Source organism: Lingula anatina, chromosome 6 (assembly GCF_051362555.1).
Source record: "Lingula anatina isolate TDL-2025a chromosome 6, LinAna3.0, whole genome shotgun sequence".
In the NCBI taxonomy this organism is placed as follows: domain Eukaryota; kingdom Metazoa; phylum Brachiopoda; class Lingulata; order Lingulida; family Lingulidae; genus Lingula; species Lingula anatina.
This window is the reverse complement of record NC_141772.1, coordinates 5973528-5989163: the sequence shown is the minus strand read 5'-3', so window position 1 is coordinate 5989163 and position 15636 is coordinate 5973528. Positions and strand designations below refer to the sequence as shown.

At 36.3% G+C, this 15636-nt stretch overlaps 1 protein-coding gene across 1 annotated transcript; it reads right to left on the bottom strand.

The window, feature by feature from the left end:
• Positions 1 to 1151: 1151 nt before the first annotated feature.
• On the bottom strand, positions 1152 to 15258 carry LOC106165141 (uncharacterized). Its single transcript, XM_087014833.1, has 6 exons — positions 15013 to 15258; positions 10590 to 10766; positions 5147 to 5323; positions 4371 to 4596; positions 4019 to 4125; positions 1152 to 3511 (listed from the first exon to the last, which is right to left on the bottom strand). The coding sequence occupies exons 1-6, from the start codon at positions 15074 to 15076 to the stop codon at positions 3168 to 3170; spliced, it is 1095 nt and encodes a 364-aa protein (XP_086870959.1). The 5' UTR covers positions 15077 to 15258; the 3' UTR covers positions 1152 to 3167.
• Between the last annotated feature and the right edge of the window lie 378 nt (positions 15259 to 15636).

Sequence of the window (15636 nt, the reverse complement as noted above, 5' to 3'; positions counted from 1 at the left end):
AGCGAGGGACAGGTAAGAAAAACAAAGACAGTTGATGTGTGTTACATGTAACTGAATTTTAAAAAAAGGGGGGGGGGCGAAAGTGGAATACACATTAAAAAAGCTAGGTACGACCGGGTTTTTGAATGGGGTTAAAGGTATAGGCCTACAATACGGGAATAACCCACCTAAAAATCCTCGGGGTGGGGGGGGGGAGCAAATTTTGCCTAAAAAACCATTCTTCGACCCGTCCCTGCACTAAAATCCGTTGCATTTGTTTTATTCCATTTTTGATTCAATGACTAAGGTATTCTTGAGATCTTATGTTTTTCATGTGTGCGAATCATAAGTGTCATTTTAAGCTGAGATAATGATATTACATTGATGAGAAACACTATTAACCACAGTGGGTATTGTAAATTTCTTTACAGTGACCAATCCCCCAGAAAACGACACAGTAATGTTGAACACGACCTCGACAACGCAAGGGTACCCAGGCAAGTATGCCCCGCCACCAAATACAGCGTGTAGGCCAGGGGCACCTCAACCAGCGAACGTCGCCTATAGCTCAAAAACACAGGCAACACATACGGCCTGTTATGAAGACCCTCTTCCCCCATATCCGGGCACGGACGCTGAATACCCCCCTCCAACGAAAATGTAGATACCACTTAGACTTCACTATTAATGACTATAGTATACCGGTTCTCTTTTATTACAGTGATGTATTCAGTACATGCACTTTCAACAATTTGATTAGTCTCACATCGCTAAAATACTCTTTTACTGCAATTCGTTAAACCTGTTTTTAAACTTACGAGAGAGAATCTTGTACTTACAGATGTAAATTTATAATCAGCAAATGTGCTGATAACTGAGACGTGAAGGTAAAACACCAAATATAATTTTATATTTCAAGCTACAAATGTGTTTTTGGGCATTTATTTTGTGTCTTGTTAAAGTTACGAAACGTCTCTTTAGCCATGATATCTTATTCAAGTTTATGTATAAGTATATGTGAAATTATGTTAATTTATCTATACAGATGAATTTTTAAATCAAAGGGCAAGACTTAAATCATGAATAAAAATGATTGTGAAAAGCTTATGGAACTTATGAAAAATAACTTTCACTCAATGTTTGTATCGTTGAGGCTTTTTATATGATGTGCCTTGTTAGAACAAGGTCATTGCCTGTCACTTCCACTTCATTCTAATTTGCAATTTATTTACGCTACACCAGTATGAATAAGACAGAACAACCAGACAAAAACACGACACTTGCAGTCTTCCATTATCAACCAAGAAAGAAGTACAAGGCATAAAGGATAATAATGAACAAAGTAAATCAATAATTCAATATTGCTACGCTGCAGTAGCTGCAATAAGTGTACGTGTACCGCCTATTAGCAATTCCATCGTTCTGATGAAAAATGACGAGTAAAAGAGTTTGCAAGAGAACAATCATGTGAAAAACCATTGACAGTGCATGAAGAATTTTCAACAACGAAAGAACAAATGTATATAAACACACTTTTCAACAAATGCTGAGATACAAATTAAGAATCAGAATAAAGACTTTTTTCGCCAAACACCTTCCATAGATACCATCAGTCCTAAATTCATGTTTAAAAAAATGTGTGGTTTAAAAACAAGGGTGCGCTCAAGTTTATTGTTGAAGACAAAGCTAGAAGTAAAGTTTGAATGTTATTAACAAATAATGGAGTAGATGATGCCAATGATGCCAATTGGTGAAGAATCACGGTTGGTTTATATATATATATCCTTTTATGACAAGAGATTTTATGCACTGTAAAACCTGACCCAAAGGATTTCATAGGATGCTGTATAATCACTATTTTTATAATTATCTCATTTCAATTATCCGATGTTTTATGTAAGTTGAAATTTTCAATTTTCATTACCTATACAACAGTTTTACAACTATTCGTAACAGCTAAGCATTCGAAGTAAGTTGCTTGTACTATTTATGATAACCATACGTTTCTTGTAAGTTAAGTAGTAGATATTCTCTTTTACCGTTCGCAGAACATATACAAAGATAAACATTTCAAATATTTTCAAAATATTTTACATCTAGGTCAAACGAAAAGAGAATACTTTGCCAGACATACATTTGGTTTAAACATGAAAAAGAAGCATATATATATATCGTAACAAAAATATATGGCTTGAATATATAGAAAGGCATAGAATTTAAAGTTAAATAAAACACGTCATTTTTGTAAGTGGGACCCCGTCACTTAAATGATGAAAAAACATTCATAATTCGGTAACTTATACATTATATAAAAAGGAAAACCTTAAAATCATTTGATTAAAAGTTCAAAAAGTTCACAGCAGTTTTTCTCCATATTTTTTAAAGTCCTACCTTAATACTCATTAATCGACATGGATAGATTAATTTACATCAAAACATTAACTTTAAAAAAACTCTCGGTAAGACAAGGCCATCGAAACGGTACATCTTATGTTAAGTTTAACAACAGACACGAAATAATCACTTAAACATAAAAAAACATAGCAAGCAGTCGATATATAAAATCACATTTGGTGGTGTCCAATCACATTTTGGTCATCAATATATTTGCTGAATTTACATTTGCACGAAGAATTCAAGCTCCAGTTAATTTAATGATTGGACTAATACTCAGTAAAAGATATGGGGAACTATATATAAACACATAAGGTCTAATCACTTTCTTGAATACATAAGCAATTGACGACAATCTCTTCTATATACAGAAAAGCTGCAATCACCAGGCACTGTTTAAGAAACTAACACCGGATACACATTCAGAGTTAGACATAAATCCCTTTATATTCATTTGGTTTAAAACACCAATTAAAGGAAACTTGCTTCACAGGCCCGTAGTCAGCAATTGTGACAAGAATGGTAGTCCGCTAGAAACCATAGTCCGTTCCCCATTACTTTGTACAGGTGGCATTCGTCCCATATACTAACACCAATACCTCGATTAACCCCAACCTGTACTAATCATATTGTTATGTACCTTTACATATACATATGAGATGAATGTCCTAAACTAATATAATTTTGTACGCTTAATTCAAGCGTGGGCTCGAAATTTGCTTCCATTCCCTTGACTACCACTCCTGCCACACCCGGCACACTGTAGTCATTGAAGTTTATCTGCGCCAGATGAATTAACGTTGGAGTAGGGCGTAAGTATCATCTGTGCCTGGGTATGGGGGAGGGGGAGCATCATAACCGTCCAGTGGCGCTGCTTCTCCATCGGGTGGCGATCCTGGTCCAAATGCGTTACTGGGAGGTGGAATTCCTGGCCCAAGCTCTGCGTCTGGCGGCTGTTCAGGGTGACTTCCTGGCCCTGTATACGGTGGCTGTTTTTCTGGTTCATAAGCCTCATTCGGTTGAGGTATTCCTGGCCCATACGCTGTATTTGTTGGTGGTGGGGCGTACCCGACTGAGGAATCTTGCGTAGTCGGCGGCGTGTTCAACGTTGCTATGCCATAACCCGGGGGTCTGGTCACTGTAAAGAAATTTACAGCATCCACGGTAGTAAACAGTAATTGACATCCGTTTTGTGACAGTACTTTAGGTTCTGATAAACGCATTAGAACTCACAAATTAGTACGGCCGTGGATACTACCGATACACTGTACATGTAGTAGTTCAAGATGCAATTATGTCTCGTTTACAACTCTTTTCTCTTTGTTGCTCTTTACAACGTATACCATACACTGTAACAAAAATGGCAAAACAATGTTTGATTTCAGCATTCCATGATACAGCAGCCTACTCGGTAAAGGGTTTTGTTGAATTCTGCAGCCCAGTGACGTTTCTAGAACTCGACCTCCTTTGCTAGGACCACGTGTTAACCACGTTTAGCAACCCTTTACGTCTCGTCATCCTCCATCATATAATATCCATTATGCGTCTTTGCGTCTTTTGTCCTGCTTTACCCCCCTCAAAAAAAAAAAAAAAAAAAAAAAAAAAAAAAAAAAAAAACACGTGAACGTGTTTCATTCTGTCTTACCTGTCCGTCTCCTTTTTCCACAGCATCCGGTTTTGCAACCAATGGCGACTCCTATGATGACACACAGGGCGATGAAACCGACTACAGAGCCAACTATAGCACCGGTACTATATATAAAGAAATGAAAGAAATTATATCAGTCTGAATCAGCAGGATATATTATGAAGAGCACGGCTTCTTCATTATGCAAAACGATCAAAATGTAACGATTATGATTATTGAATTACATTTATTTTGATAGCACTATTACATGTCGAAAGCCTCTCAAGTGAGTTAAAGAATTAACATAATGAGAGAGAGAGAGAGAGAGAGAGCAACTGAAGATAATTTGAAAGAAAAAATGTATATATACACATTTATGCTGCCTGATGTAGTAGTCGAGCTGCTCCAGCTAATCCAGGTATTTAAGGGGGCGGGGCAGTTTATAAGAGAGGTATAACTCCTATAATATCTGTTATAGGATGAGGTACAGCAGTATTTACTGATAGATGTCCCGCAACAGAACTTGGGACAGTGGAAGTAGCTTCTGAACCTGCCAGATGACGTGTAATATGCGCAGCAATATTCTCCTGAATTAGCTGTAAATACAAAGGTAATAGAAAGGTCAAGGTCAGAACTTAAATGGTGGGAACCATAACATAACAAAGGGTGGGAACGTCGATAGTAGATAACATGCACCAGTATACACACAGACCAAATGAAAAATTTAATCGATTATCATTATTATTACAAACCCACCTGTTGTGGGGGTGGGTGGAGTGGCGAGCGGGCATTACCAGCTATAGGTATAACTCCTATAATATCTGCTTAAGTACGAGCAGGGAATTATATCAGATATAATTCCCAGGTACGCGGAACAGCAGTATTTACTGGTAGATGTCCCGCAGCAGTACTGGGAACAGTAGAACGAGCTTCTGTAACTGCCAGATGACGTGTAATATGCGCATGCAACAATGTTCTCCTGAACCTACCGTACGGACTGTAAATACAGAGGTGGAAAAAATGAAGGTCAAAACTCAAATGGTCCTACCACACCGTTTTCAATTAACGTCGAAGGTGGCAAACATGTACCAGAACATTGTATACTGACGAAGTGAAAATTTTGTTCCACTCTTATTATATACGAACCTGTGACGGCGGGGCAGTTCCATGTAAACGGATAACTGTCTGTCATGAGTCTCCAATGAGACGTTTCACAGCAGTATTTACTGAAAGACGTCCCGCAGCAGTATTGCTCACAGTAGAACGCTGGTGTGTAAGTGCCATCTTCTGTGTAATATGGGCAGCAATAATCACCCCCGCTCACTTGAAAAATTAAGAAGATGGGCTAAAATTATAATTTTGAATGTTATGCTGTTTTGTACTCAGTAAATGTTACTAGTAGCATGTTTCCTTAAATGAAGGAAACATACAGACACTTTGCATGATTAATGTACCACCCTCTTCCCTTCCTTTATTTTTATCGTTTTTTCATTTAACCATTTTAATGATTTAAATGTATCTACATTTGATTATATTTGCGCAAGATATTGTTTAAGAAAATAGAGAGTCTGTGTTCTATTTTCGTACTCATTTGGTCTTATTGTACATCCTTCATTCTTTGTAAATATTTAATAATTTTAATATTTATATTTAAAATATTTCATTATTATTATTATTATTATTATTATTATTATTATTATTATTATTATGCATGGTCATACAGGTAGCATAGGCAGCAGGAAGCATCCCCATATATGGACCTCACTTCAGTACCCGTTACTTTTTTTAATTTTGGCTATCCCTATCCGGTATTTCTTTACAGCTTAATTTCTTTTCAATTGCAGTTGTCGATGAGTTTTTGTGTCATTTGGGCAGGTAGCTCGCGGTAACGTACGTGAGTCAATCTTTCGGGTGGATGAGACAATAAAATTATAGAGATGAAGTATAAGTACAATTTGTTCTGTCAATTTGGAAACTATGTGAGAATTTGATATGTTTATTCATGGAGGAATTCAAAATGCCCTATGTGGTAAAGGCAATCTTGTTTGTTGCCGTAAAATGAGCATTCAAAATTGTACAATTGTAGTGTAGTATACTTGTTTTCAGCTATGACCTGATTGGAAAATATTTTTAGAGTCAAGCTTTTCTCTCTTTGTGAGAATTAAGCCTGAGACGCGGCAATAATGAAACCTTCAATCGTGTCTTGAATTAAAATGACGCAATTCCTCTCCGATTTATTCAACTCGCTGACAGCGTTTTAGGTCTGTTATTTTTTACGTACGGTTTAGATAAAGGTGGCATTTACACTGCTGTGTGCTATATGAATAGGTTTATGTTACTTGCTTAGGTGAGCCCGAATTATGTAATGATAATTAATATTTTAAACATTCAATATGGGCTCTCGTTGCAATGGGGCATCAAACACGCATTCGTGACCCACAAAAACGCACCTGTGGGTCTTTAAATATTGTTTTATCAAAGTTGACATTAACACTGCTCTGAAGTATATATATATATATATATATATATATATATATATATATATATATATATATATATATATATTAACACATTACCGGCTACGGTCTGCTCCAGTCTGAGAATGATAATTATTATTTTTTTAACTTTTACTATGGGCTCTCATTGCAATATGGCACCACACACGTATTCATTACGCACAAAAACGCACTTGTGGGCCTTTTGATATTCTTTTATCAAAGTTGATATAACACTGCTCTGAAGTATATATATATATATATATATATATATATATATATATATATATATATATATATATATATATATATATATATTACCGGCTACGATCTGCTCCACTTTGAGAATGATAATTAATAGTTTTTCATCTTTAAATTGGAGTCCCTAAACAGCATAGAGACGATTGACAAACACCCTCATTGGTCTTTTAATTCAAGTATAAATGTGGACATGTACACATGCAAACTTCGTGAATATATTTACTTGGGTAATGGTCATAAAAGTGGATCTTGATCATTTTTGTGATTTAAGTCTCACCTCTGTAATTGGCTTGCTACATTGCATTATCTTGTTATCAGATACGTTTGGATAGCATCTCATTATGTCCATGATTCAAGTGAGATTGTGAATAAAAATCTATTTCACCATTGTTTCGTATCTACAGTACATGTACTGAATATATTTGTGTTCAAAATTCGCCACAAGCTTATCAAAACTTTTGAATTAACAAAAACACAACACCGCGTTTCTGGATAAGAATAAAATATCATTAAAGGATTCTAGACACGTAAAAATCCATTACTCGAATTTTGAAGATTCAGCACTCAATCTTACGGTCGGCATGACGTCACAAGATGGCCACCACGCCCCGACTAGGGTAAAACAATCGGTTAGCCCCATTACTCCCTACGTTAAAATGATGAAATTTGATCGTTTGTATCTCTGACACCGGTAGATAATAAAGCTTGACAACTGTTTGATTATATCAACATAGGCATTCAGTGTCAGGAAATGGCCATCAAGTACCTTTTCTAGGATTGATGCAGATTTTATTAGCGATTGAAATTCACCTCTCTTACACTGTAATCATATGAGCTGCAATGACAGTTCTGATTGTTTTTCAGGTAAGGGGTTGCAATGGCTTTGTTATCAAATAAATCTGTCCACTGATAGCGATGGTACAGAACTTACCTGGATCTTTAAACAATCATAGAGCCCTTTGAGGTGGTTTATTTAGAAGAAAGTGATTTTATCTGTGGACGTCATTATAGTGAATAGAACTAAAACAGATATGATCTTTACAGGTGTGGTTATTGTATTTGTCTTTGAAAAGGAATTTTAGATTTTGACAACTTAAAAGTATTAAAAAGGGGCTCTCATTCAGAAATAAAGAAAAATAGAATATTTAGAGAGCATTATTGCTGTTTTTCAAATTATTTCCAGTTATGAAAACTTAAGATAAAACTTGTAAGCTATTGGTGATTATTGCCCCCCCTTCCAGTAGCATTAAAGCTGAGTGAATTTGGTTAAAACTTTTTGTTTAATTGGATAATTATGGATGAATCTATTTATGAAAAATGATTTTGGCAGGCCTCTAGTTAAATATTTTTACGTTTTTGCAGAAATTATAAAGGGTGAAAAAGTATTTTACAGTCTCTTCAAACATAATCCAGGCAACAGAAGAAAATGAAATTTAAATGAAAAACATAGCATTGACAAATAAAACTTCTTTGTGAAAGCAAATTAATTGCATTACTACTTTGAACACGACAAGCAATGCTACCCAAGCCCACTTTTCTAGCTTATCAAATCTTTCAAATTGAGACTTCTAAAAATAATATGAATATGATGACTTTCTTTATTTAGATAATGATTTTATTAAACAAGAATTCCGACTGTATATTAAGGAACTGGTACGTATTGGTCATAGTGTCCCAGTAGGAAAAATTGCTTTAAAAATCGTACACCACCATCATTGATAAAGTCGCCACTGACGCTAGAAAATCCCTTTGATGGCTATTTCCTTGAGCTTAATACGTAGGCTAAGTAAATATCAACAAACAGTTGTCACGCGTATTTGTTTACAGATATACTCGATACAGACGATAAAACATGCCTATTAAGTAAATACAACATGTATCTGGTGTAAACGGATAGTAATGGGCGCAAGCTTATGTTTTACCCTTATCCTAAAATGAGAGCCTCGTTCTGGGTTAAGTAGGCCGGAAACCGACTGCAAGAATACACTAGAGATATGTTTTAATCGATCCCCACCTTTTGAAATGTATAAAAACAATCTATTGGTAGTAAAAAGCGTGTTTATTAACCTCACCTCAATATGCCAAAAATGAAGCAACAGATCTGGGTCACGTGGTACTTTGACGAAAAAGACCATAAAGGTTTTTGAGACTCAGCTGAGCTGCATACAGACTAAATACAGACAGAGAAGTTTAGGAAAGTTGTGTTGTAGGGGTTGGGCAATTTTCGTTATGCCTCGGTGTGTTGCCGTGGGATTCACCTAAAAGTAGCACTCGTTGACAATCTTCTTTCTTTGACTGTGACGGTCTTCCGTGAATTATTAACTAACTTCGGTGACAATAGATGTGATACTCGAGATTATGGTCGCCTCAAGTAGTTTAGATCATATCAAAAGTTGAAAGTCTTTCAAATTAACTGTCATCATTTGACAAGCTTACTAGCAGTTAACTGCTGATGTATTTTAAATGCATGATAGTTGACTAATAGCTAGTCTACGATAAAACCTGTTTATTACGCACCGCCGCACTTCCCAAGCCAGGTAATAACAGGTAACTCAACCTGTCACATTCTTGGTTGGCTTTAATATTTTTTAAATATATATCTTTTATTTCATGGGGTAATGTTATTGGTATTTTTAAATAACGTTTAATATGGATATTTAAAATAAGTGAGTTCAAACACGGTCGCGAGCCTTAATGACAGTGATTGCTCTCGGGGTATCTTGAAGTATGCGTATGCCCAGGCATTACTTCTGTGGAAGAAAAACGTGGTAAAGGTAAAACTCGACCACGTGCATTTTAAAGCCTAAAATTTACCAAATGAGCTTTTAATTTGTGTATTTGGATAAAGATATCGTTAGTTGGACATGTTTTCTGAAGAATATACTCCGTTTAGGTCATTCCGACGAGTTGGCGAGAAATCTTTAATGAATGTGAAACAATTCACTATATGTCCATATTTAATTATTTAGGTCATTACAGTAGATATATTTGAGAGGTGATACAAATAAATCATCTGTAAGAGCGCATTCTCAACGAATTAAGCCAGGCTTTACAAAGCCGGTGACCTAAAAATGGCGGACGTACATGAAAGAAAAACCGCCTAATCTTTTAATAGTCTCTCCGCCTCCCCACACGTCGTCCCTGCGGGGTACAGTAATTAAATCTCGGCTCCGTTCGCCATGCGGAAGCTACCTGAGAAATATTAAGTGCGCATGCTCATCAGTTAAACTCGTGGTGAAGAAAGCATGGCGGCTGAAGGCGATCGAAGGAAAAAAGCTCTTCTGTTCTATTATCTTTGAAAACAGAGACGAAAAAGGAATAATTTGGCCCGTAGACCAGCAATGAATCGACTATCTACGGAGATAATATCACCAGAGATATTCACGGAAATATTAATGTTCGGAGCCGAGACTTAATTACTGCAGGGACGACGTGTGGGGAGGCGTGTGAGAGGCGGAGAGACTATTAAAAGATTAGGCGGTTTTTCTTTCATGTACGTCCGCCATTTTTAGGTAACCGGCTTTGTAAAGCCTGGCTTAATTCATTGAGAATGCGCTCTAAGAAAAAAGAAGAAGATGCACAGTCATCATAATTTTCCAATGGTTTTGAATGAATTGTTTTTAATTTTGAGTCACCTATCTTATACGGAAAATAGCTAGAAACTGGTTGAATCATTCGTGAAAGTATAAACAGAAATGTAGGACGTAAAAACGGATTAAGGAATTTCGCAACGGTTTTTGGTAGGAATAAACCTTAGTGACCAAGGTAATATGTATTTCATTGATCAAAAGGATAACTTTACTGTACAAAATGTACATGTACCGAGTACGAACCTTTTGTCGCAGTTGGGCATAACCAACTATAGGAATAACTCGGGTAGTATCTGTCATAGGACGAGGAACAGCAGTATTTACTGGTAGATGTCCCGCAGCAGTAGTCGAAACAGTAGAACGAGCTTCTGTAACTACCAGATGACGTGTAATATGGGCAGCAATATTCGCTCCCGCTCACTGGAAAAGTAAAAAAGATGGGCTAAAATAAGCATTAAACTAAAAAATAAATATGAACTTGATCAAATTATTATTGTGAATGTTATGCTGTTTGGTTACTGTCACTAGTAACATGTTTCATAAAATCAAGGAACCATACAGACGCTTTATATAATTAATCTGCCATCCCTCTTTACTTCCTTTATTTTCATCGTTATTTTTATTTAATCATAAGGCCACACTTTTTTTATTTTTATGGATGACATATCCTCTGGGGACCCCAAAATCGGTGCGAGCGGGCGAAAAAAAAGTCCAAAAAAATGCTTAAGAAAAGTTATGTTTTCAGTACACAGCTGGAAACACTAATTTACCACAGAAACACGTATCAAACTAACAACATGTCTTTATCCATTCTCTCAAAATATTAAAGCATTGTGAATAGGGCCTACTTCGTGGAAAGGTAAAAAGTCATGAATATATACCCTGTACATGTATGCTGCATATTACCAAATCTATTTAAAGGACAATGTTCATGTAAAAATCCATTTCTCGAATTTTGAAGATACAGCACTCAATCTATACACTAGAGGTATGTTTTAATCGATCCCCGCCATTTAAAAATTATAAAAACAATCTATTAGTAGAAAAAAAGCGTTTTAGTAAACCTCACCTCAATATGCAAAAATGAAGCAACAGATCTGGGTCACGTGGTACTGTGACGACAATCACGATAAAGGTCTATGAGACTCTGAGCTGCATGTTGCATACAGACGGAGAAGTTAAGGAAAGTTGTGTAGAACGGAGTTGAGGAATTTTCGTTATGCCTCGGTGTGTTGCCGTGGGATTCAGCAAAATTGCAGCTCTCGTTGACAATCTTTCTTTGTCTGTGACGGTCTTCCGTGACTTACTTACTAACTTCGGTGACAATAGTTGCGATGCTCTAGATCATGGTCACCTCAGGTGGTTTAGATCATATCAAGAGCTGGTAGTCTTTCAGATTAACTGTAATCAGTCGGCAAACTTACTGATTGCTGATGCATTTTAAATGCATTGTAGTTGACCAAAAGCTCGTTTACAACAAACCTGTTAATTATGCACCGCTGCAATTCCCAAGCCAGGTAATAACAGGTATGAAACTCGTCTTGGTGGGCTTTCATATTTTTCAATATATCTCATTTATTTCATGGGGTAATTTTATTGGTATTTGTAAATGACGTTAAATATCAATACTTAAACAATTAAGTTCAAACACGGTCGCGAACATTAATAAAAGAAATTGCTCTCAGGGTATCTTGAAGCTTCCGTGGAAGAAAACGTGTTGAGGAAAAACAGGAAAAAGAGCGTTATATTAAAGAAAAATGGGAACTGCTATAATAAAATGGTTCGTTATCCTAATTCGTTTATGCTTTGAGGATTTGTTTCTGAAGATTATTTCATCTGAAATATTAAATAATTGATCATTTTATAACTTGAAACGCAAATTCTGCGTCAGTACGCATTTTTTTTTTTTTTTTTTTTTTTTTTTTTTTTTTTTTTTTTTTGCAAATTTGTAAGCTTATAACACCGTGCTATTATAAAGATCTACTCAAGAAAAAAAATTGCTTGGGTAAAATTGAGTACGGAATGAACTGGAGACACTTGGCTTGTCATTAAGTTTACACGAAAATATGTCAGGTAACTTTATACTGTCTTTGAAAGAGTAAAGATTGAAAGATAATTTTAGACAAACTTTGACGGGGGAAATACCTACAAAGAGTAATGGGCTATTTCGCCAACATCTTGTTGAAAATTTTACACTGCAATTCTATTCAAATAAGCTAAGGAACTAATTGCCAAATTAATACTCTCATCACATAACAGGGGGGTAACCAGACCTGCAAAAATTGTACGCACATATTTAAAAAGATTACAAGCAGATACAGCAAAATGTAGACTTACGCAAAACATGAAGGACAGCGTACCGTAATCACAGCAAATGTACCTCATATAGTAGCTTAATTTCCATTAATAATAAAATCATCATTTAAGTCAAAAATATTCTTGCGATTTAATAACTATTTTAATTTACCCAGAACGGTATATTTATTTTAAAGGCGGTTAACTGAAATATAGTTTTATGATTTGTTTGTGAAAATTGCCCATGTCACCCTGTTAGTTTGGAGGTCTAAGCTGGATCAAGTCCGTGTTAAAATTCCTATGAAGTTGTGCAGGAAAAATTCTTCCTTTCTTTCTCTAGCTCCTCGATAAACCTGGTGTTCAGATTTTATCTAGTACCCCCAGGTCTACGGGAGCTGCGCTTTGTAACTAACGCACAGGTAGATTTTTACCTGAGATAACTGGAGTAAAGCTTACATAGAGAGTGCGTTCGATACAAGCAAGACAAATTGAATGCCATTTAACCCTCTAATTAAGAGGTAAAGGAAGTTCCAGTTAGATGGATGATTAAGATAGGACTTGTCAAGGTAACGGGCATTGTTTACCTCAGTTTAATAAAAGTATGCAAGACGGAGTGTCAGCGGTTTAATAAAATAAATTGAATTTCACAAAAAACATGGACCTCATATGCAATAATCAACATTTCCCTTAACTCATTCAAATGCAGTGTTTTATACAACTTGGGATAACCATAATGAAATGCTTGTTAAAGAAATGACTAGACGGGAAATGGTTTTACACAGCTTCACGAGGATTTAGACCCCTCGGGTAAGAGATTTGAATGAGTATAAACTTTTATCAGAAGCCAGATAGAGAAGTCATCTTACAGGTAGACAATGCAGCTCAGTTTGACAGCTAAGCACGCTCTGTTCTCCAGTGGCTCGATTGTCGTCATTGGACCACGTGACCACGTAGCTCATTAACTCCCAGGCCGAGCAAATAGGACGTTTTTTAAAGCCAAAAATTTACAAAATGAGCTTTTAATTTGTGTATTTGGGTTAAGATATCGTTAGTTGGGCATGTTTTCTGAAGAATATGTTCCGTTCAGGCCATTCTGACGGCATGAAGCAAACCCTTTAAGGTTATTTCATGCATTCTGTTGGTATAGCAATCAATAAAACAAATATCAAATAAACAGCGTGTTTTTATTTGTACTCTCAGAAAATTAAAGCATTGTGAACACTTCACAGAATTGTTAAAAAAATGAAGCAAAGATAGGTCTTTGCTTCCTACTACCAAATCTAAAAAAGGGTAATTTCGGTCGATGCCATTTTGTCTACTTCGACTCACACGTAGCAGCAAACTATCGGGTGGCCATTCCACCAAATACCACGACGCTCTTGTCGACCCTTTTTTCGACCAAAAAAAAAACCTGGTATGTGCTGCTTTGGACAGAATGTTACTGAAATTTTCCGGGCGATGATCGCTGGCCGCGGCCAGCCTTTCGTATAATTGTAAAAAGGTGATATCTCCATGTTCAATATCAATGGCAAACCAATCCAAAACGACGGCCCCCATTCTCTTTATGACTTTAATTGTCGTGTATTTTGAAATTAATGCTAGAGATGAATTTGACGGCAAAGCGGCCATATTTCCACGTGGTGATAATACGCATGCGCAGAAAGCTCATTTTCCGCACTCGGAACTACTCGGATGTCTCCGCAGTCGACAATGACAGTATGGAGCTTGCAGAATTAGCCGAAGATTGCCGATTGCATTTTTCGGCAAATTCAAATAACGACGTTTGCGACAACCGACTTCCTTGGGGGGGGGGGGGGGGGGGGGGGTTTGGAGAACGGACGAAAATCGGTGCGCGCGCAGGATGTCATCCATAAATATAAAAAAGTGTGGCCTAATTGAATTTACTCCTTTGACTAGATTTGCTCAAGATATTGTTAAAGAAAAAAAACGAATATGTGTTCTATTTGCAAACTCATTTTGGTCTTATTGTACAATGTACATCCTTTTTTTCTATGTAATATGCAATTTTTTTACTTATTCATTTCTGTACAACTTCAACTTTTTGGTTGCTATGTTTGAATAACCTCACTATTAATATTATTATTATTATTATTATTATTATTATAGCCATACAGGTAGAATAGACAGCAGGAACCAACCCCATATATGGACCTTACTTTAATACCCGTTACTTTTTTATATTAGGTTTTTGGTAGGAATAAACCTTAGTGACTAAGGTAAAATATTCAAAACTTCCAGAACAGTAAGTTTAATGACTACAAGGGTCTCTATAACGCACATTGTGTGCATTTTAAAAGTATTCTGTAAACTGTAAAAAAATATTGACTGTTAAGCAGTTCATTTTACATACCTGATGATACGATTGCCAGCAAAGCTATTACACATGTGAACACAAACTTGACTTGCTTTTCCATGGCCTTTATTCAAAGAATTATAATCTTGTGATTACTTCAAAGAGTTCGCAAAAACCCTACTCCACAGAGATCGTCAAAATCCCCAAATATGACCTCGCGTTGTGACAGTTTCGTTTGCGGTCCAGACGAACTTAAAGTCTAGATTGCCGACATTCCCAAGTAGTGGGTCACACGTCAACTGATTGAACATTGATCCCTAAAGCATTTAAAGGCATGTCATCGTATATCTTATCAGCGACCTCCTAATATGGGCCATGCTTGTATGTAGTCGTTATTGCAGTCGTCATAAGTCGATTACGCATGCGTCATTGCGGGTTCTTTTTTCTACCGGGCAAGGTGTGCAAGATAGGCCTACTAGTGTCCATACGTTAGAGTTACCATCGTACTCGTGCGTCAGATGCGATTCTCAGATCAACGCATGATTAGCGACTGACGATCATTACCGACAGTAAACTTTCTTTATTTATGCCATTTTTTAATCATCTTTATCATTCAGCTGTAACCTGTGCCTGTACACTATCTATGTATAAAGTTGTTATTATTTGTCCATGGGCTTTATG

Excerpts from the sequence above, each read along its gene's own strand:
- LOC106165141 (XM_087014833.1), bottom strand. The coding sequence starts at position 15,076 with ATGGAAAAGCAAGTCAAGTTTGTGTTCACATGTGTAATAGCTTTGCTG. Across the intron at positions 4,597-5,146 it reads GAACTGCCCCGCCGTCACAG|CTAATTCAGGAGAATATTGC; the intron begins GTTCGTATATAA and ends TTGTATTTACAG. Across the intron at positions 4,126-4,370 it reads ACATCAGGCAGCATAAATGT|TACCGGTGCTATAGTTGGCT; the intron begins GTATATATACAT and ends CTTTATATATAG.